This window comes from Tenrec ecaudatus, chromosome 8, assembly GCF_050624435.1.
Source record: "Tenrec ecaudatus isolate mTenEca1 chromosome 8, mTenEca1.hap1, whole genome shotgun sequence".
In the NCBI taxonomy this organism is placed as follows: domain Eukaryota; kingdom Metazoa; phylum Chordata; class Mammalia; order Afrosoricida; family Tenrecidae; genus Tenrec; species Tenrec ecaudatus.
In genome coordinates, this window is record NC_134537.1 from 5,396,509 (window position 1) to 5,417,297 (window position 20,789).

General features: G+C 43.5%; 1 protein-coding gene across 1 annotated transcript in view; it reads right to left on the reverse strand.

Moving 5' to 3' along the window:
• Window positions 1-18,515, reverse strand: part of ERICH6 (glutamate rich 6) — a 49,674-nt gene extending 31,159 nt beyond the window's left edge. Inside the window, exons 1-3 of the mRNA XM_075555937.1 lie at window positions 17,625-18,515; window positions 16,789-16,846; window positions 7,573-7,667 (exon numbers count right to left, since the gene is read on the reverse strand). Coding sequence (XP_075412052.1) covers window positions 7,573-7,667; window positions 16,789-16,846; window positions 17,625-18,447 — 976 coding nt within the window. The 5' untranslated portion in view covers window positions 18,448-18,515. The remainder of the gene's footprint in view (window positions 1-7,572; window positions 7,668-16,788; window positions 16,847-17,624) is intronic.
• Window positions 18,516-20,789: the final 2,274 nt, after the last annotated feature.

Below are 20,789 nucleotides of genomic sequence, written 5' to 3' on the forward strand. Positions count from 1 at the left end.
TAGAGAGGGGGACAAAGAGCCACGACAGCCAGGCGACTTGGAAGAAATGTCCTAGCAGGCAGAGAGCATGCAGACTTGAATGATGGCCAGTCTATCAGAGCGATGCTCCATCGGACAGAGATGTTGGGGAAAGAAATGAGCTCCGGCAGGTATTATTGGAGGAAGAGGGTGGCAATGTGGACTTAAAAAACACATTTCTAGGCACTTTGCTCAGTGGAAATGCCCAACCCCCCCAAAAAAAACCCCCATAAAAATAAGACTTCATAAACATTTTCATTAAAGCATCATTTGTTATACGGAAACGCTCAAAAATCAAAGGAAAGGAAAGCAACTCTATCTGTAATGCTGAGAACTCTGCTTTATTTCATAAGTGACAATGATGTGAGGGGAATGCTACTCAACCATTTAAATGAAGTAGACCAGGCTTTCCTGTCAAGAACAGATGTGAATACTAGACTGTTAAGTTAAACATTCAGGAAAGATAAAAAGATGCCATGAATTGTGATTTTCCAGGAAGCTCTCAGCTGACAAGCGATTTATATTAGTAAGAAAATTAAGCAAGATAATCAGATACAAGATTAACATATAGAAATCAATAATAGCCAATGAATAAATATTATAGGAAAACATGAGTCCAGTTGATACATCAATAAAACAACATGAAATAGTTAGGGATGATCTAATAAAAGCCACATGTGTCCTACAGAAGAAAACAAAGAAACCATAAAGGAGAATGGGGAAAGAAACGAGGAGTCCTCTAAGTCCCTATATCTCAACTCTGCACAGCCACGGAGTCGTTCTATAGGAGAGAGTAGAAGTTCCTCTTTGAGTTTCCAAGACTGGAAATCTTTACAGGAGTAGAAAGCCTGTCTTGCTCCCACAACGTGGCTGGTGGTTTTGAACTGTTGACTTTGTGGTTAGTAGCCCTATACCACCAGGCCTCCCTATTCCTACGTAAGAAGGCTTATATTAAATATTAAAAAAAATAAATATTAAAAGTAAATATACAAATTACTTAAAAATTACTCCCCAAGCTACTTACTCTATATGGTCAATGTAATTCCAATAGGATTTCCCTTGGTTTTCTCAAGTTGATGCTAAAATGCTTCGCAGGCTCAGACTCACTAGGAGCAGCTTCAGAGAGAAGCAAGGGGCCCAGCTGTTGAGTCACTTGGAACTGACGGGTTCCAAGTGTGTCAGAGCAGTACGAGGCCTCCGAGGGTTTTCAATGGCGTCGTATTTTCCCCCAAAGTAGATTATCGGCTTTTCTGTGAAGGCTCCTCTCATTGCTCTCTAGACTCCAACCTTTTGGCAGCTCCTGAGCGTGCTAGCTGTTGATATCACCCATACCCAAGACATGGTAAGTGAAAGAGAATAAGGAAGGCAGTCTCTTATCTGTTAGAGATATATTGTGTTATGTTATGAAACCATCGAAAATACAGCTATGTGCAATTGGTGTAAGAAAATACAAACAGTTTCAGGGAACAGAATTTTCATATATACGAGAGAAATCTTCTTTCAAAGCATAGAGAAAGGAAACAATACAACACTGATATTTGCTCAAGTCACCACAAAAATGAATTCCATCTTGGTTAAAGAACTAAATATAAAAAATAAGATAGATGAAGTAGTAAAAGAAAATTAGGAAAATATGGCTATAATTTTGAGTTAGAGAATGAACTCTTAAACCAGCAGTTTTCAACCTGTGGGTCGCCCAATTCATAACAGTAGCAAAATTTCAGTTATGAAGTAGCAACAAAAATATAATTTTATGGTTGGGGGGTCACCACAACATGAAGAACTGTATTAAAGGGTCACAGCATTAGGAAGGTTGAGAACCACTGTCCTCAACAAACCACAAAATATAAAATTCACAGGGGAAGTTATTTACATAAAAAATGAAAATTACAAATACTAAAAAAAATACCAAAAATAACAGTAAAGGACAGATCTAGAGGAAAACTTTACAACCCAACAATACTTAAAGTATTCTGATATATGTAAAGCGCTAGAGTAAAATAGACAACCAATTGAAAAATAAGCAGAATATAGGAGTACTTGTTTATTTGCCTTATTCAAAGAAGAAGATATTCAGGTGGGCTAAAAAACATATCCTGGTAATAAGAGCCTCAACCTCACTTGTAACCATAGAATACAAAATAAAATAATATGATACACTATAATTTCCACATACCACACTCTCCAGAACTTCAAAAAGAGGTAATATCACATGCTTGGAAGTGAGGTGGGAAGCAAGTGGTCTCAGAACTTTTGGTGGAAGCATACAGAGGGCTAGCTCTTTAAGAGAGCTGTGATTAATATTCTCCCCTTTTGCCCAATAATACCACCTCCTGGCAACTGCTTTAGAGAAGCACTTGGATGCGCATACAGAGAAGGCGATGTTTACTGTAATATTGTGCAAGTGAGTGGGAACAACTTTATTACACAACAATTGGGAAATCTTTAAATAAAAATTGCACATCCGTACTACATATTATTTATGCAGGAATTAAAAAGGATAAAGAAGACCTGTCTTTGCTGGCCTGGAAATATTTCCAAGGCATATTAGGCCAAAAGGCAGGCACACAGGTTTTTATCTACGCAATCATGTCGAAATGAGTCTTCTCATCGCCACCATGCTGAGTGTAGGACTTTCCTACCGGCAGCACCGGGCAGCGTTTGATCCAGCCGCTCATTCTCTCCTCTTCAAGACTAGTCCTTGCCATTAGGGCTCTTATATATTTTTGGTTTTAGTTTTATTGGCTACTTTTTAAAAAATCTCCTTTGTTGTCATTTCTCCCCAATTTCTGGGGTGCCCCAAGGCTCAATCTTTGGAGCAGCAGCCATTAAAAGGTGAGAGAGATACACTCCAGTGACTTCTCATTTAATTCACAAGGAAAAAATCCAGTCCTCATTCTTTCTCCAGCTTCGTCCCCTAGGACTCTCCCCTCCTTGGTTAGTCTGGAGGCAGCCTCTGCTGTTCCCCTCTGCCTGCAACATCCTTCCCACAAACTCTCTCACCTCCTCCAGGGCTTTGACCAAGTAGCTCAGTTTTCAGTGAAGTTTTCCCTGAGCAACTGTATAAATTGGTAGCCCTCCCACTCGGATACACCCCCACTCTCTTCTGTTAGGAATTTGTGTCCTATAAAAAGATATGCTGAAGTCTTAACCCCTGGGCCTGGGAACTGAACTTTGTTTGTAAAGAGGATCTTTGAAGATACTATCATTTGGTGGGGCCTAACCCAATAGAAGGACTCTTGATGGAAGAGAAGAGTCACAGTGGAACAGAGGAAAGATTCAATGTCTCCGTGCTAAGAAATGCCTGGGCTACCAAAGACCAGGCGAGATCAGAAAGGACCCTCTCCTTCCTAGATGAAAGCCTTTGGAAGAACACGGCCCTGCTAAAACCCTGAATTCTGATTTCTTGGCTTCAAGAACCAAAATAATACACGTCTGTTTTTCTGGTCTCTCAGTGTGTGTGCTACTGTGTTGCAGCAGCCCTAGAAAATGAATACACCTTCTCTGCTCTATTTTCTCCTTCACACTTACATCATATCATATTACGTATTTAAGAATTTATCTTTGTGTATTATTTATCTTTCCTCAGCCCCCGATACACTAATATAGCTGAGCAGAGGTTTTGTTCATTTTGTTCACTGCTATTTCCCTAGGTACTTGGCCCATGGTAGGCACTCATTAAGTAGTTAGTAAATGAAGGCGCCCCAGTGGTGTAGTGGTTATGAGTTGGGCTGTGATCCATATGGTTGTCAGTTCAAAGCCACCAGCAGCTCCACTGGAGACAGACAGGTTGTAGTCTTGAAAACCCACAGGGGGTGTTTGCTATGAGTCAGCATTGACTTGATGACAGTGAGTTTTAGTTTAACCTAAAGTAAGATTTAAATAAAAAGTCTGGAAAGAAAAGCTGTTCATCATGATTACCTCTGAGAATTATAGAAGTATGTTTTTAAGTTTCAATCTATGTTATTTATTTTTTAATGATTTGAGGTTTAAAAAAACATTCATATGCTACTTCCATAATAAAAATGATAATGCTACATGTTAAGAATAAAATGGCAGATTATTATTTTTTTCTGTTTTAAAATTATTTTAGATGATTTCCTGAGGTGACTGGAAATGTTGCCATTTAATAAATACTGAGTTCCAGTGAGTTTAAAATGCTTTTTTATAAATGATTTTTGGGGGGTTCTTACAACAATCCATACATCAATTGTGTCAAGCACATTTGTACATAGATTGCCATCATCATTTTCTTTTCCAAATGATCTCCTTTCATTAAACATTCAATCTGTATTATATGCAAAACATATCTTCCAAAAAGCTGAACTACATGAAGATCAGTCTTGGAGGAGACTCATTAGCATCATATGGTATGCAGAAAGCACAGCTTGCTTGATGAAAGTAAGAAGGACTTGAAACAGAGAGCCTTCAGTATAGATCTCACCTAACATAAAGAAAACGAATATCCTCATGATGCATTTGTCAGAGAAAAGATTCAAGTTGTCAAGGATTTCATTTTCCTTGGATCCACTATCAATGGCCATGGACACAGCTTTCAAGGAATCAAAGAATGAACTGCACTGAGCAAATCTCTTGCAAATGACCTTCTTGATTGTGCTGAGCTGAAGCAGGTCAGGGCCTGCTTCCCTGCAGGTCCCTGGAGGTCAGCAGCAGACGACATCAGATAAGTTAACCTGTGAAACCAGATGATCCAGGTACAAAGAAAGCCTCAAGGAGTCAAGCAATTCTGGGAGTGTCCAGACCCCATATAGGAACTGCCGTAATTCCCATACATTCCTCACCACCCCTTTAAAAACCTAGCCAGCTGCTGTGCGTGACTTCCCTGACCTGCTGGCCTAGGTCACAGAACCTCCTCCATCCAGGAGCTCCCTCTAATAAAGTTATGTGTTTCTGCTCTCCCTTGTCCTGCCAGTTGTCTGTCTGTCTCCCTGTGCCTCAGTTTCACCTTTACACTTCTGACAGTTGTCACCATGAGGATTAAGAAGAGCTGAGCCCAGATGAAGGTGTTTTCAATCACCTCATTGCCTATGAAAGCTGGACAATAAATGAGGAAGTTCAAGGAATTCACTTATTTTAATTATGGTGTTGGTGAAGAATACTGAAATTACAACGGACTGCCAGAAGAACAAGCAGACCTGTGCTAGATGTACAGTCATGCTACTTAGAAGAGAGGATGGTGAAGTTTTGTCTCAAATACTTTGGACATGTTTTCAAGTGGGACCAGCGCTTGAAAAATGACATCATGTTTGAGAATGATGAGGACAGCAAATGTACAAATGTGCTCAACACAATGGATGGATGGATGGATTGTGAGAAGAGTTGTACTGCCATCATCATTTTCAAAACATTTTCTTTTTACTTGAGCCCTTGGTATCAGCTCCTCTTTTCCCCTCCCTCCCTTAACCACCCTCCTGATCCCTTGATAAATTATGAATTATTATTTTCATATTGTACATTGCTGTCTCCCTTCACCCATGTTCTGTTGTACATCCCCCTCGGGGTTGGTGGGTTGTTATATATATACATCGATCATTGTGTTCGGTTCTCTCTTTCTCCCCCTACCTTTTCCATACCCTCATGGTATCACTACTCCCATTATATTTTCTGAGGGGTTTATCTGCCCTGGATTCCATGTATGGAGAGCTCTTATCTGTACCAGTGTACATGTTCCTGTCTTGCCAGGTTTGTAAGGTAGAACTGGGGTCATGATAGTGGCAGGGAGGAAGCATTAAAGAACTAGAGGAACATTGTGTGTTCCATTGGTGCTATATTGCACTCTGGTTGGCTCATCCCTTCCTGTGACCCTTCTGTGAGGGGATGTGCAATTGTCTACAGATGGGTTTTGGGTCTCCACTCTGACCCCCCAATTGCATCAATATGATTGCTTGTTTTGGGTCTTCTGATGCCTGAAATCTGGTCCCGTCAATACCTCGTGATCACACAGGCTGTTGTTTTTCTTCCATGTGGGCCTTGTGGCTTCCCTGCTAGATGGCAGCTTGTTTAACTTCAAGTCTTTAAGACCTCAGATGCTATATCTTCTAATAGCCGGGCACCATCAGTTTTTTTCACCACATTCGCCTATATACCCATTTTAACTTCTGCAATCTTGTTGGGAAGGTGAAGCATCACAGAATATTAGGTTATTAGAACAAAGTGTTCTTGTATTGAGGGAGGACTTGAGTAGGGGCCCAATATCTGTCTGCTACTTTAATACTTAACATATACATATATGTACCTAGGCCTATATCCCAATCGCTATATATTAATATATATAAAGCTTATATTTAGACCTCTATAAATGTCCTTTGCCTCTTAGTTCTTTCCTCTATTTCCTTTTACTTTCCTCCCACTGTCATGCTCAGTCGTCATTCGGCTCTCAGTAATCCCTCTTGGCGACATTGCACTTGATCAACCCCACCAGGCCTTCTTCTAGACTCTCCTTGCTTCAGTTTTAGATCTCTTGCTGTTCCTGGGTCCCTGGGTTTGTTGACTCCCCCTCCCTTTCTCCCCCACCCCCCAACCACTGGTTTCATTAGTTTCTCCTTGGGATTGCTTATCTTGCCTATCATATAGGTAGACATGAAATTTTAAAAGGGCCTATAAATAATTCCAGGTCTGTCTGCTGACCCATAAGGTCAGTTTTCCGATAGAATCTGATGAGGTACCAAGCCCTGTCCACTGAGTCTGAAGTCTATTTTTGGGATTCCTTGGGGACTTCATTGCTTTGCTCCCCTTTCTGCTCTCTTGTGCTTTTTGTGTTTCGCCCCTGGTATTGGGGGATGGGGAGGGTCAGAAGGGCACAATTTCTGCACTGTCTCCAGTGTGCTGTCCCCTCAGCGCTGTGGGTCAGTGAGGGGATGTCATGTTTCCTGGTGTGGCCGGGCCTAGGGTCCTCTCGGTGCCTTGGCTGCTCCGAGCAGAAGAGTCATCTTCAGGGTCTGGTGGACCAGGACGAGGTCACCTTTCTCTTTTCCTACCACCTCCCATGTGGCCTGGGCAGATGGGCCACTCTCCCCAGGCTGTATCTTCAGCGTTGCCCTCTGTAGTGCAACCTTCCAGATAGGCGGTCAACCGAGCTGGGATCCGGCTGGTCCGGACAGCTCTGTAAGTTTGTTGCTTCATGCCAGTATGTTGCCTTCAAGGCTATTCCAGGGAGTTTTAAGATCCAGTCTCCTGACAGTCCTACAATGGAAGCGTAGTTGCTAACAGCTGAAGAAACTATAACTCAATGCGGTTAAGTCACTGGTTCAGGTGCATAGTGTTAGTTTGTGATAAAGCTTGAATTTACAGAAGTGGTTCTCAACCTTCCTAATGCTGCGACCCTTTATTTCAGTTCCATATGTTGTGGTGACCCTCCAACCATAAAATTTTTTTTCGTTATTTCATCACTATAATTTTGCTACTGTTATGAATCGAGTAACCCCCTATGATAGGGCCATTTGACTCCCAAAGGGGTCGCGACCCACAGGTTGAGAACCGCCATGCCACAGGCTCTTTAATATGCAATCCTTCCCAGGAAATCAAACTACTCACTTTTGGGCTGTCTTTGGCCGGAAGTTCCTTGAAGCCAACTTTCCTCTGTTTGTACTGACATTGGAGCTCTCAGATACCAGTTTTGATAGATGGTCCTAAAATTTAGGGGGGGGGGGATTAATTTTGTGTGTATCTACAGAGAAGATCCTGATTCTGTCTTCCTTGACATCTTACTTCTTCAGGGTTCAAGGCACAGAAAGATTCACAGCAGTTTACCAGTCATTTATTTCAAACACAAACCAAAAAATGACTAGTCACTCAAACACAATCAAAAGCCTGCTCTGAAAAGGTGGCCCCCGAGGACCCAGCAGAACAGCTGATATGAAGGACAAAAGAATACAGAAAGCTTAGTGGAGAACTAAATATGTTTTATCATTCATGTCCCCAGAGAACTGAAAAACAGATCAACATTTTCCAGTGCTTATGTTGTTGCCATTAGGTGCTGTCCACTTAGTCCTGACACCTAGTGACCCAGTTCACCACCGAACAGAAACTCTGCCTAGTCTTGCGCTAGCCCCACCATACCTACGCCGGAGCCTATGGTTGCAGCCACCATGCTAATTCATCTCCTTGTGGGCCTTCTCTGTTTTTCATTGATCCTCTTACAAAGCATGATGTCGTTCTCTAGGGGCTGATTCCTCCTAATTGGTCCGAAGCATGTAAGAGGACGCCTCGCCATTCTCACTTCTAAGGATCCTCCCCAGATAGACTGGACAAAATTGTTTGCTCTTCTGGCAGCCCAGGCTTTTTCAACAGGCTTCACCAACACCACAATGCAAAGGCATGGGTCCTTTGTTTGCCTTTCTTTATTCATTTTCGAAGTTTCATGGGCATTTGAAAATGCTATGGCTTGGGTCAGGTGTACCTCAACTTTTGAACACCGTTAAGGAGTTATTTTCAGCACACTTGCCCAATACAATATGGAGTTTGATTTCTTGTCGGCTGCTTCTGTGAATGTTGATTGTGGATCAAGTGCAATGCAGTCCTTGACAATGTCAGTCTTTTCTCTATTTACCATGATATTGCTTATTGGTCCAATTGTGAGGATCTAAAAATATCTTAATGTTGAGTTACAATCTAGATTGTAGTCCTTTATCAGTAAGTGATTCAACTTCTCTTCCCTGTAAGTGAGGTTTGTCATCTGTGTATTGTAGGTTGTAAATGGTTTCCCTTTGGTTCCAATATAGCATTCTTCATGTAACCCAGCTTCTCAGATTACTTGCTCGCTGCACAGATTGAATAAATCTGGTGAAAGGTGTATAATCCTGATATATCCACTTTCCTGGTTTTAAACCTTACGGCATCCCCTTGTTCAGGTTCAATACCTGCGTCCTGGTCCAAACACAGGTTCTGCATGAGCAGACTGAAGTGTTCCTGAATCCCCATCTTTGTAATGTTATCCATAGTTTGTTCGGACCCATACACTTCACACTTACGGTCAAAACATACGTAATCATCTTTTGTCTATTCTCTGCTTTCAACCATGATCCAATGATATTTCTTGTTCTATGTCCTCTTCTGAATCTGGCTTGAATTTCTAGCAGTTCGCTCTCTGGGTACACCTACACTCCTTTTTGAATTATTCTCAGCAAAATTTTACTTATGTATGCAATTAAAGATAATGTTTGAGAATTCCAGTATTCTGTTGGGTCACCTCTCCTTGGAGTGGGATGAAATATGGCTCTCTGGCAGTTAGTTGACCAGGTAGCTGTGTTAAAAATTTCTTGGCATAAGGAGTGAAAGCTTCCAGCATCGCATCTCACAATTTGTATCCTATCACTTCTTGGAGACTAACACCACCACCCCCCCCTGCCCCCCACCCAACCTTTAGACTCCTTCCTTCAGTATCATGGTTTCTTGACAGGCTGTGTCCTGAAATGGCTGAATGTCAGCCAGATGTTTTTGGTAGTGACTCTGTGTATTATTTCCTGATTCTTTTGATGCTTCCTGCATTGTTCAAGATTTTGCCTGGAGGAATCTTCAGTATTGCAACTCCAGGCTTGACTTTTATCCTCAGTTCTAGCAGCTTGATACATTCTGGGTATGACCTTCACTTTGGGTTTCTGGCCCCAGGGTTTCACATATTGTGCCACAATAGCTTAGCCTTGTCTTCTCAAGCTACCGTTTGAAATCTTCTGTTTGTTCTTTTACTTCATTAGTACCTCCTTTCACTATAGCTACTCTTAAATTCAAAGCTAGCTTTGGAATCTCTTCTGGTATCTATTTTGGTTTGCTTCTACAGTGACACTCCATTGTCGAGAGGCTCCCAGCTTGAACTTTCCACTACTTGAACAGCAAAGTTGGAAGAAAAAACATCTGCCAGTGTTCATAACCTTGCCTGAGGGCCAAACTGAAAATCCGTCCAACATGAAAATACCTGTATGGGTCGTCCTCTCTCACCTGGGACACAAAGTAGTAAGGCTTCAGTCATGTGCCGTGCTTGCTCAGACGACATAGAGTGCTTGTGGTAGCACTTGAAAACATTTGTCATTGGGCTTTTTTGGGCATTTTATTTGCATAAAGTATCACTACAGAGGAAGTTAGTGATAACTGGAGTAAAGCTAAGGGGAAAACAGTGAGAACCAGGATGGAATTAAAGAAATCATTGTGAAATTTGAATCAGGTCGTTGTTTGCCTGATTTGGTGGCTGAATATAACGTGGGTAAGTCGACATTAGCAACCTTTTTTGGGCGGGAAAAAATGTGATTAAAGCAGCTAATGTAGCAAAAGGTATGTAATGTTTAACCACAAAACAAAGAACCCAGGCCATTGAAGAGGATTAAAAGTTACTGATAATTGGGGTAAATCAGAAACAGCTCAATTGTGATAATGTGTTCAATGCAGTGATATGCAAGTAGGCTAAAAACCTCCATAGTGATTTGATGGAAAATATTGTGGGAGCAAGGGCAGTGTCCAAGTAACCTGAAGTGTTCAACGTCAGACATGGCTGGTTTAAAAAATTCAAAAAGAGAAGAGGCCAACACAGTGTAGTGAGGCATGGGGAGGGGGCAAGTGAAAACCCGACAAAGCTGATTCGTGGCTGCATTTGATATTTAATGTACTGTTTTGATATCCAATGTACTATATTTATTGTGTCTAGATGTTGTTGGGGTTATTTCCACAACTTGGGGCTGTTAACTTTGTGTTAAAGTCCTGGAAAAATGCTTGGCACCCCAATAGACTTGACTGGAAAACACTCCTATGGCCAACAAACAGTCCTTGAACTAACTACAAGCTTTTCTTTCTTGCTGTGTTTTGTTTTTTGTCATTTGTTGTTGTTGGTCGGTTTTATTTTGTTGCGTGGTTTTGCTCTGTCTTGTTTTTGTGCATGTTATTATCTCCGCAGGTCTGTCTAAATAAGATAGGCTGGATGAACAACCTGGAGGAGAAAACACGAGACTGACCGTTCCAGGGGGACATGGGAGAAGGGGAGGTGGGGGGAAAGGTAGTGGTGTTAACAAACCAGGGACAAGGGAACAACAAGTGATCCAAATCAGTGGTGAGGAGGGTGAGGGAGGCCTGGTAGGGTGTGATCAAGGGTAATGTAACCAAGAGGAATTACTGAAACCCAAATGAAGACTGAGCATGATAGTGGGACAAGAGGAAAGTCAAAGGATATAGAGGAAGGAGCTAGGAGGCAAAGGGTATTTACAGAGGTCTAAATAAAGGCATATACATATGTAACTATATTTATATATGAGGATGGGGAGATAGATCTATGTGCATATATTTATAGGTTTAGTATGAAGGTAGCAGATGGACATTGGGCTTCCACTCAAGTACTCCCTCAATGCAAGAATGCTTTCTTCTATTAAACTGGCATTCTATGATGCTCACCTTCCCGACACAATTGCTGAAGACAAAGCAGGTGCACAAGCAAATGTAGTGAAGAAAGCTGATGGTGCCCGGCTAGCAAAAGATATAGTGTCTGGGGTCTTAAAGGCTTGAAGGTAAACAAGCGGCCATCTAGCTCAAAAGCAACAAAGCCCACATGGAAGAAGCACACCAGCCTGCGTGATCACGAGGTGTCAAAGGGATCAGTTATCAGGCATTAAAGAACAAAAAATCATATTGTGTGCTTACCTCCCTGATATGATCACCGAAGACAAATGGGTGCATAAGCAAATGTGGCGAAAAAAGTTGATGGTGCCCGGTTATCAAAAGATATAGCATCTGGGGTCTTAAAGGCTTGAAGGTAAACAAGTGGCCATCTAGCTCAGAAGCAACAAAGCCCCCATGGAAGCAAACCAGCCTGGGCGATTATGAGGTATAGAAAGGATCAGGTTATCATCAGAACAAAAAATCATATCATTGTGAATGAGGATGAGTGTGTGCAGAGTGGAGACCCAAAGCCCATTTGTAGGCCACTGGACATCCCCTTACAGAAGGGTCTCAGGGAGGAGGCGAGCCAGTCAGGGTGTGATGTGGCAACAATGAAACATACAGCCTTCCTCTAGTTCCTAAATGCTTCCCTTCCCCCCACCCCAAACTATCATGATCCCAATTCTACCTTACAAATCTGGCTAGACCAGAGGATGTACACTGGTACAGACAGGAACTAGAAACACAGGGAATCTAGGGTGGATGATCCTTTAAGGACCAGTGGTGAGAGTGTATGGGGGGAGGTCAGATGCTTACAGACATCCTCCCTGAAGACAGTCAGTCACCAGACAAAGGTAGGCCCTGCTTCCTGCTGTTAAGGACAATGGACAGGCCTGCAGTCATTGATTTGATTCCTGTATATGGGGTTTACACCCTACTGATAATGGTTCCTACGGAGATCCTGAGAACAGATCAAACCCACTCCAGGACATCCAAAGTTAAGCTGCCATCCTGAATCTAAGATCCGCCCATCTTGTCACATGTATGCCCCCAACCCCTCTTCTTCCTATTGCCTGTATGTCCCTAGCTTATCCCCCTCTCATTGCTGTATAACCTATAGTACAACCCCTTCCTGTGACGTATGTCTTTACCTGTAATTAGTGGGCTTGCACTCCCCGCCAAAGGTATATAGGCCTGGGTTAGCAATAGAGAGGCTCTCTCTCTCTCTCTCTCTCTCTCTCTCATTTGGCTCCTCCCTTGACCTCGTCGGCTCCTGTTCTCCTCTCCAGTGCTTGCTCCCCTGTTCCCTTTCCCCTTGCCCTCCTTCCCTTCCCCCTCTCTCCACATGGACCACCAAGCAGGGCTGAGGTGACCATTGCTACTATGAAATGTGCCTGACTCCATTATTTTAATATCTCTTTTATCTCTCATGCTCTCGATGAATTTTAATATTTATATATCTCAACTGTACAATTGTGCCTACAGAACCTGTGATTAGTGGTGGGGGGCTGGCATTCTCCCTCCAAACGCAAGAGTGGCGATCCGGGAGGTTGGAGGGAGGGTGGGGTGGAAAGGGGAACCAATTGCAAGGATCTATGTATAACCTCCTCCCTGGGGGACAGACAACAGAAAAGTGGGTGAAGGGAGATGTAGGACATTGTAAGATGTGACAAAATGATAATTTATAAATTATCAAGGGTTCATGGGGGGGGAGGGGAAAAATGAGCGATGCCAGGGGCTTAAGTGGAGAGCAAATGTTTAGAGAATGATGAGGGCAATGAAGGTACAAATGTGCTTTACACAATCGTATGAACCCCTAATAAAATTTTAAAATAATAACAAAAAATAAAAAGCTCAAGATTGCTGAAAAAAATTAAAACTAAAAAATAATAAAGTCCCAGAAAAATGAATGACAAGTGTAACTTTTAGGCCTCAGAAACAATTATTTGGCTTGCCATTATTTTATAGGAAAAACATGTTGATCTCTCAATCTTTTTGGTGTTCATTGAAATGCAAATTTGGAATGAATTGAGTTTGACAGCTGAAGTATCACTGTACTTTCCTGTCTTTTTAATGACCTTTTCCCTTTTTTTCATGTATAATGTCCTTCCACCACATTTCTAGTCTTCAGTTATTAGTGTTCAATGAATCAAATCTTTTCTTGAGATGGATATTCCTCTAAATTCGGGAGGGATATACTCAAGACTGTATCTTGGCTCTTGTGGACTTGAATTAATTTTCTTCAGCTTCAACTTGAATTTTCATATCAGTAATTGATAAACTGTTCCAGTCAGTTTTGCCTAATTATATTGAACCTCTTGGTTGTCTCTTTCCAGACAAATTACTGTTTATTTGATTCCTATGCATTCCATCAGGTGAGGTCCACGTCATTGTTTGTTGTCGACGATGGTGCTTGTACCAATTAAGTAATTGACTTTTAAAAATTCTGTCATGTGATCGACAGTGCCATTTCTACCACCAAGGCCATTTTCCAACGTTTGATTTGTCTTCGTTTCCAAGTTTCACATTCCGATGACCAGTCGTTGCCAATGTGTCTTGATTGCATGCTGATCAATGTCTGCCTGCGGAAGTGCTCAGTTCCCTAATCATTGTCATTAATGGCTAATACATACATTTAATAACAGTCCGATTAATGGCTCATCCTCACAAGTACCTGGATCTTTCCTATCACTGCCAGTCTTTTACATCAGAACAGACCTTAAAATATTATTTTTGAGGATGAATGGGAGGTCTTTCATCTTCAGTTTTTCATTCTCAACTTAATAGACCATGTTGTTTATGATAAAGAGAAATTTTGCAAGAATTATTGGTAGTTGCACAATATGATCGATGGAATTGGTATCACTAAATTATACCCATGTAACCTGAATTGTCTGTCACAACATGTGCATTCATTTACAATAAGTATTGAAAACTATTTTGAACAGTAATTAATCAAACAAGAACTGGGTTCCTGGAAATTATATATACGAATAAAAAAATTTCTCTACAAGGGCTACATGGTGGCATACAAGTATCAAAGATGTTAAAGGTATTGAAAAGTAATAAAACATGGAGACTCTACCTAAGAGCAGAAGCTCCAGGAGACAGCAGAGACAACGAAGGGTTAGAACACAGTCAAGTATCAGGACAGTTTGATGAGCAAACTGAACACTAATACTGGGTAAAGGAGGCCATGAAGCGATGTCTTTCAGAACTGGGAGAGAATATGTTTTTAAAGCAATTCTTTACTGACAGCTCATAGCAAATACACAAGCCACGTGAAGAAAGTTTCTGAGGCGGAAACTCAAGTTTGACTTCCTGTGAACTCTCCAAAGGATCTCTCGGGGCGCTGTCAGTGAAGCACTGAACTGGTAACGGTAAGGTTGGTAGTTCCAAACCACCAGCGGTTTTGTGGGAGAAAAAGGAGGCCACCAGTTCCCTACAGATTCACAGCCTTGGAAACCCTCTCTCGGATCAGTTAGCATCTACTTGATGACATTGGGGTTTTGTGAACCCTCTATGAAAAAACTACCTGAAGAGTTTCTCTAATATCAAAAAGGAATAAAATCTAGGGGAATCAAGAGATTATTGCTGTGAGCCCAACCCAGAAAAACTGAAGGTAACTAAAAACTAAAAAAAGTCGAAACAGTCACTTTCCATGAACCAAGTCTTACAGACATAGGACATTTTATTGTCTGTGGGTCCAATCGCATTGTTGGGTTTTCTAGTAAATAATCATTAGCATGATTTAGGTAGTATTGCTATTTGACCTTCAAGTTTTACAATCAACCTGTATCTAAGACTTCTGTAGAGTTCTCGCTGCTACAGAGCAGATTCCGACTTTAGAGACTCAAGAACACAGCAGAACTGCCCCTGTAGCTTTCTGAGGCTGTGCATCTTTGTAGGTGCATGCAACATCATCTTTCTCCTGTAGAGCTGGGGGTGGGTTTGAACTTTTGCCCTGTGGCTAGCAGCCAAATGTGTAACTGGCTACACCACCAGGACTCCTTTAAGAATATTTGCAGAATAAAATATCATTAAAGTTGGCAAAATAATACAACTTGATCTGTGAATGGAAGTAAAAAGTTTTGCTACAAAATTATAGAAAATTTTATTTGAAAAATATTGAAATGTGAAGCCTTTATTTCTCCACGTATCTGCCATGTAGATCTATACAGCTCTGAAAGTGGTATTTCTATCACCAATCCTTCTCTAAAGAATTTTACTTTTTCATTTCCATGTAAAAAATGCTAGCTTCGGAATCTTTAAGGGCCTCAGATCGTATTTCTTTTAAATGTTATTTGAGCTTTAGAAACAAAAAGAATTCTGCAGGGGCGCGATCAAGGCTGTAGGGTAGATGGGGTCAAGTTTCCCAATGAAATTCTTCTTTACCCTGGAAGCATGAGCAGGTGCACTGCTGTGATAAAAAAAATTCCTTAGCACAACTTTCCTGACTTTGCCTCAGTAATCCAGGCTTCAATTTTCTGGAAAGCTCTTCATAAGAGGTCCCCATGATCGTCCTGTGTGGAAACCTATCAAGATCACACAGTGGAACTCCCCGAAACAGCACCATTATCTTAGAAGTTGGCTTCTCTTTCTTGAATTTACCTGGCTCAGCAGATATCTTCAGAAGTCATTGCTTAACTTAAAAAACAAAAACAAAAAAACCCCTATGTATCTATATCTCTTTTATCAGAAAGTTGAATTAAAAGTAAAAATACAAAAAAGGATAAATACAGAGGTGAGACAGACCAATTCTCCTTATTTTTAAGAATTCAAAAGGTGCTCATAAGGTCAAGCTTATGTGAATAATAGTGGAAGTCAGGAGGACTCAAGTTTGGTATGAAATTTCAAAGCTTTATAAAGGCCCAAAGTGATTTCTCTGGCATTTCTCTATTATAGTTAATGGGCTTAAAGACTAATAACAGTAACAATAATAAGGACAAAAGGCCTATGATTTCCACTTTCCTTCATAATGGGTGTCCATGATGATTCTCTTAGGCATAGTTAGCCAATGTCCTAGACTTTCAGAGCATTTACTATTAAAAATACTGCTGGTATTTTTACATGCCATTTCTCCTCACAGTGCAACTGTGATCGAGAGCACTTTCACTCGCTGGTCTTTCCTCAGATTTTCCTTCCATAGTACCTGAGCACACCTGAACTGCCAGCCTTCCTTTAGGCTGGCTACCCTCAGGGCACATGAACGGGGCTCACTGGACTCCTTCCCAGTGTCTCACACAGCGTGGACTTGGGAAAGAAAAATCTTTTTGACTAAGTCAGTTATAAGTAGCCTGGCTTATTTTATTCTAGTTCCTGATGTTTATTCCAAAGCTAAACATTATCAGCCACCAAAGAGATAATATGAAAATTGAAAACACATCTTCTTACCTTTCTAAGGTCAGTTCAGACATGTCTTTCCTAAATGTCTGAAATATTTTAGGAGCACCTGTTGAAGAAACATGTAAAATTTTAGGACTCATTAAATCAGTGGTTCTCAAGTGGGTGACTTCTCACCCAACCATCCCGACATTTAGTGATGACTGGACACGTTTTTTGATTGCGTGTGTGTTGGGGAGGGGACAGGAGGCAGGGGGGATAGTGCTGCTACTAGCAGAGGTGCAGCTATGGCTACATGCGGTTACACTCATGCACAAGGCAACCCACAGAGTTAGGCTAATGGCTAAAATGTCATTAGCGAAGGCTGAGAAACCTGCGTGTTCTAAGTAAGTGTTCTGCCTCTGGTTTTGAGGACGTGGCCAGATTATCTTCAGGACAGGACGCTAAAAATTTAATATAAAAACAAGCGCCTTTCAAAGACTAGTGTATGTGTGTGTTTCAGTTCCAGAACACCCTGACACTGCTTCTCGGGTGAGATCCAAGTGCTCTTGTGTACATTCACGGGAAAAGAGAGACAATTACGTGGATACCCACATTAAAGTGAGCACTCCATACGGCACCAAATTTCCAGTCTTACAAAGCGTTTCACCTAGACCCTAAATTATGAACCAGCACAATTAGCGGCCAGCTCGGTGCCTGCGACCTAAGAGGCAGGGTGATGGATGGCCAAGCGTTGTAAAGGCTGCCGGCCTGTGTGTGGTGGTGGTGACCATTGGATACGTATATTCAGAAAGCAGAGGCGGGTCAGGCTAAGGCTCTGGCGTCTGGGGACCAGCTCCCCCCAGGGGCTGTGGTGCCTAATGAGCACCGGGGGACGGGACAGGTACTTTTCTGGGATGAGATGGAGGCCTTGGGGGAGCTCCGCTGGTCGCTCCACGTTTGGCTCACTGACTGGCTGAGCTGATCCGGGCTCGGGCTGAGGCTCGGGCTGATAATGCTAGTGATGCGAGGGATGGGGGCGTGCGCGTCCTCTCTTTCCTCCTGGTCCAGGAGCTTCAATAGGTAGTCATAGTCCCAGGTCGCGGGAGCCTCGGGCGGTTTCATGTTCCTGGCCTCCCCCTCTTTCCAAGCCTCGTCCGCCGCCGGTTTCTCCGTCCCTTCCACCTCTTTGGCCACTGCTACCGGCACGGCTGCGGCGGCCGATGGCTTCACGTGCACCTTTTTCGCGACGGCCGCCGGTTCCTCCTTCCCGTCCTTCGCTTGGGCCGCCACCGCTGGCTCCTCCTCCCCCAGCGGCTCCTCCTTCACTTCCACCTCCTCCTTCTCCTCCTTCACTCGCACCTCCTCCTCCTTCTTCTCCTCTTCCTCCTCCCCCAGCGGCTCCTCCTTCACTTCCACCTTCTCCTCCTTCTCCTCTTCCTCCTCCTCCACCGGCTCCTCCTTCACTCGCACCTCCTCCTCCTTCTTCTCCTCTTCCTCCTCCCCCAGCGGCTCCTCCTTCACTTCCTCCTCCTTCTTCTCCTCTTCCTCCTCCTCCACCGGCTCCTCCTTCACTCGCACCTCCTCCTCCTTCTTCTCCTCTTCCTCCTCCCCCAGCGGCTCCTCCTTCACTTCCTCCTCCTTCTTCTCCTCTTCCTCCTCCTTCACCGGCTCCTCCTTCACTCCCATCTCTTGAGTCGCCACCGCCTGCGGCTCCTTCTTCACTTCCATCTCCTCCGCCACCAACTCCGCCACCGGCTCCTCCTTCACGTCCGTGTCCTGGGCCGCCGCCGCTGGCTCCTCCTCCGCCTCGGGCTCCTCCTTCACTTCCATTTCTTGAGCCGCCGCCGCTGGCTCCTCCTCCGCCACCAACTCCGCCTCGGGCTCCTCCTTCACTCCCATCTCCTGAGCCGCCGCCGCTGGCTCCTCCTCCGCCTCCGCCTCTTTCGCTGCCTCCGCCGCGGGCTCCTCCCGCTCCGCCATCGCCGCCCCTCCGCCGCCCCCTGCTGGCCGCGTCCTTCCGGCGGCTCGGCGGCGCGGGCCCGCCCGGGGGTCGCGTCGGCGGCGCCGTCAGCCCGCGCCCTGGGACGCGCGTCGCCGCGGCGCGTCCGTCTCCCGGCAACGGCCCGCGGGGCCGCCTCCCTCTTCCCGGCGCTGCGGGCGCCGTCCTGGGTCGGAAGTGGGCGCTGCGTGCGGCCCAGGACCACTCCTGGCGTCCGTCCCCGCGGTCCCAGGTCTCAGAGACCCCGGGGGCCTGCGGCGGATTCTTTTCTTCTCAGCCTATTCGCATCCTCTTTCCCTGCGGGAGGGGGTCGGGGGAGAGGGGATGGGACGGGATGGAGCGCTAGCTTCTCGCGCTGAGTGCAGCTTTAATACTGCTGACGCAGGAGTGCAATTTATATTGACTAGGTCGGTAGAATTTGTACTAAAACGATTTTTGCAAAAATAGGTGGATGGCCCCTTTCCTCTAGTTTGCTGGTTTACTTCTTCCAAATATGGAAGACCAAGGACGTAACCTTTGCAAATCCCGCCCCCTCCCCCCCGCCGGAAACATCAGTAGGGACCACATATGTGCACCTCACCAACAGAATACACAGGACTGCAAGGTCAGCAGTTTGAAATCACCAGCTAGCTCTGCAGGAGATAAAACGGGGCTTTCTACTCCCATACAGAGTTTCAAGTCTTGGAAACTCACCAGTTCTAGCCGGTCCTATAAAGTCTCTGAGTCGCATCTACTCGATGGCAGTGAGTTTTATGAGGCGAGAGGAGAAACTCAGTTTTATGAAATCAAACAGGCCGGACAGCTAGCTGACTGTAGAACAGATCATCAATTGTTATACGCAAGGACAAATTGAAGCGGAAGAAAGTTAAAACCCAGTATTTTGTATATCTCAAAAGAATTTAGAGACTATCTCAAGAAGCAGTTTTGAACATTGAACACGGCTGACCAGGGACCAGATGAGTTGGGAGTGAGGTGGCTCGAGGAAAGCAAAAGATCATTAAAAAGCCAGGGGAGAAAGAATGGATCAAATGGGTATCAGAAGAGACTCTGAAATTTGAGCTCACAGTAGCAAAAGCACATAGAAGGAAGTATGAATTTAAAGAGCTGAGCAGAAACTTTCAAAAGGCATCCTCAGAAACCTAAGCATTTTTATGAAACCCAGAGTTAAAAACAAAAAGAGGAAGAACATTTTTAATACACTCAAGTCAGTATACCTCGTGCATGAACTGAAGAAAATATCAAGCATTGAGTTGCAATATTGAAAGATTCTATGGGCAAAATCTTGAAGGAAGGACGTATCAAAGAAAAGAAAGAAAGAAAAGAAAAGGAAGGAACATACAGAGACATAATACCAAAAACAATTGTTCAGTGTCTAGCCATTTTAGGACCTAGCATATGACCAAGAACAAGCGGTACTGAAGGAAGAATTCTAAGCCATTGGCAGAAAATAAAAGGCTCCAGGAATTGGGAGAGACCATAAGATGTAATGATGGCAGTACTCACTTGTGTCAAGAAATTTGGGAAACAAATTCTAGTAAGCCAAAAGGAAGAGATTCCTATTTGTGCCCATTCCAAGAAAAGTGACATAGCAAAATATGGGAACGAATCAGAAATATTATTCATATTATGTACAAGTGAAATGCTGCCAAGATAATTCAGAAACAGCTGCATCAGTAAATCAACAGGGAACTGCTAGAAATTCAAACTGGATTCACAAGAGGATCGATACTGCTGATGTCAGGTGAATCTTGACTCACAGCAGTGTGCCAGAAGGGTTTGCCTGTGTGTTCTTGGCAATGTAAAGATTCATAGGAAATTGTGGACATTTCACACTTACCTGTGCTCATTTGGAACTTGTGCCATAGACCTAGAGGTAGTCATCCAAAGCAGAACAAGGAGGCTGCACGGTTTAAAAGGAGGAACGGCGTGTGTCGGAGTTGTGTCCTTTCAACACACTTACTCACTTGGATGTTGGCCAACTGGTCTGGCCTATTCTCAACAGATGTAGTCAGTTTGGTTCCTTTGTACGCCATGTGGTGCGGTCCAGGTGTTGTTGCTTTTTAGGTCGTTA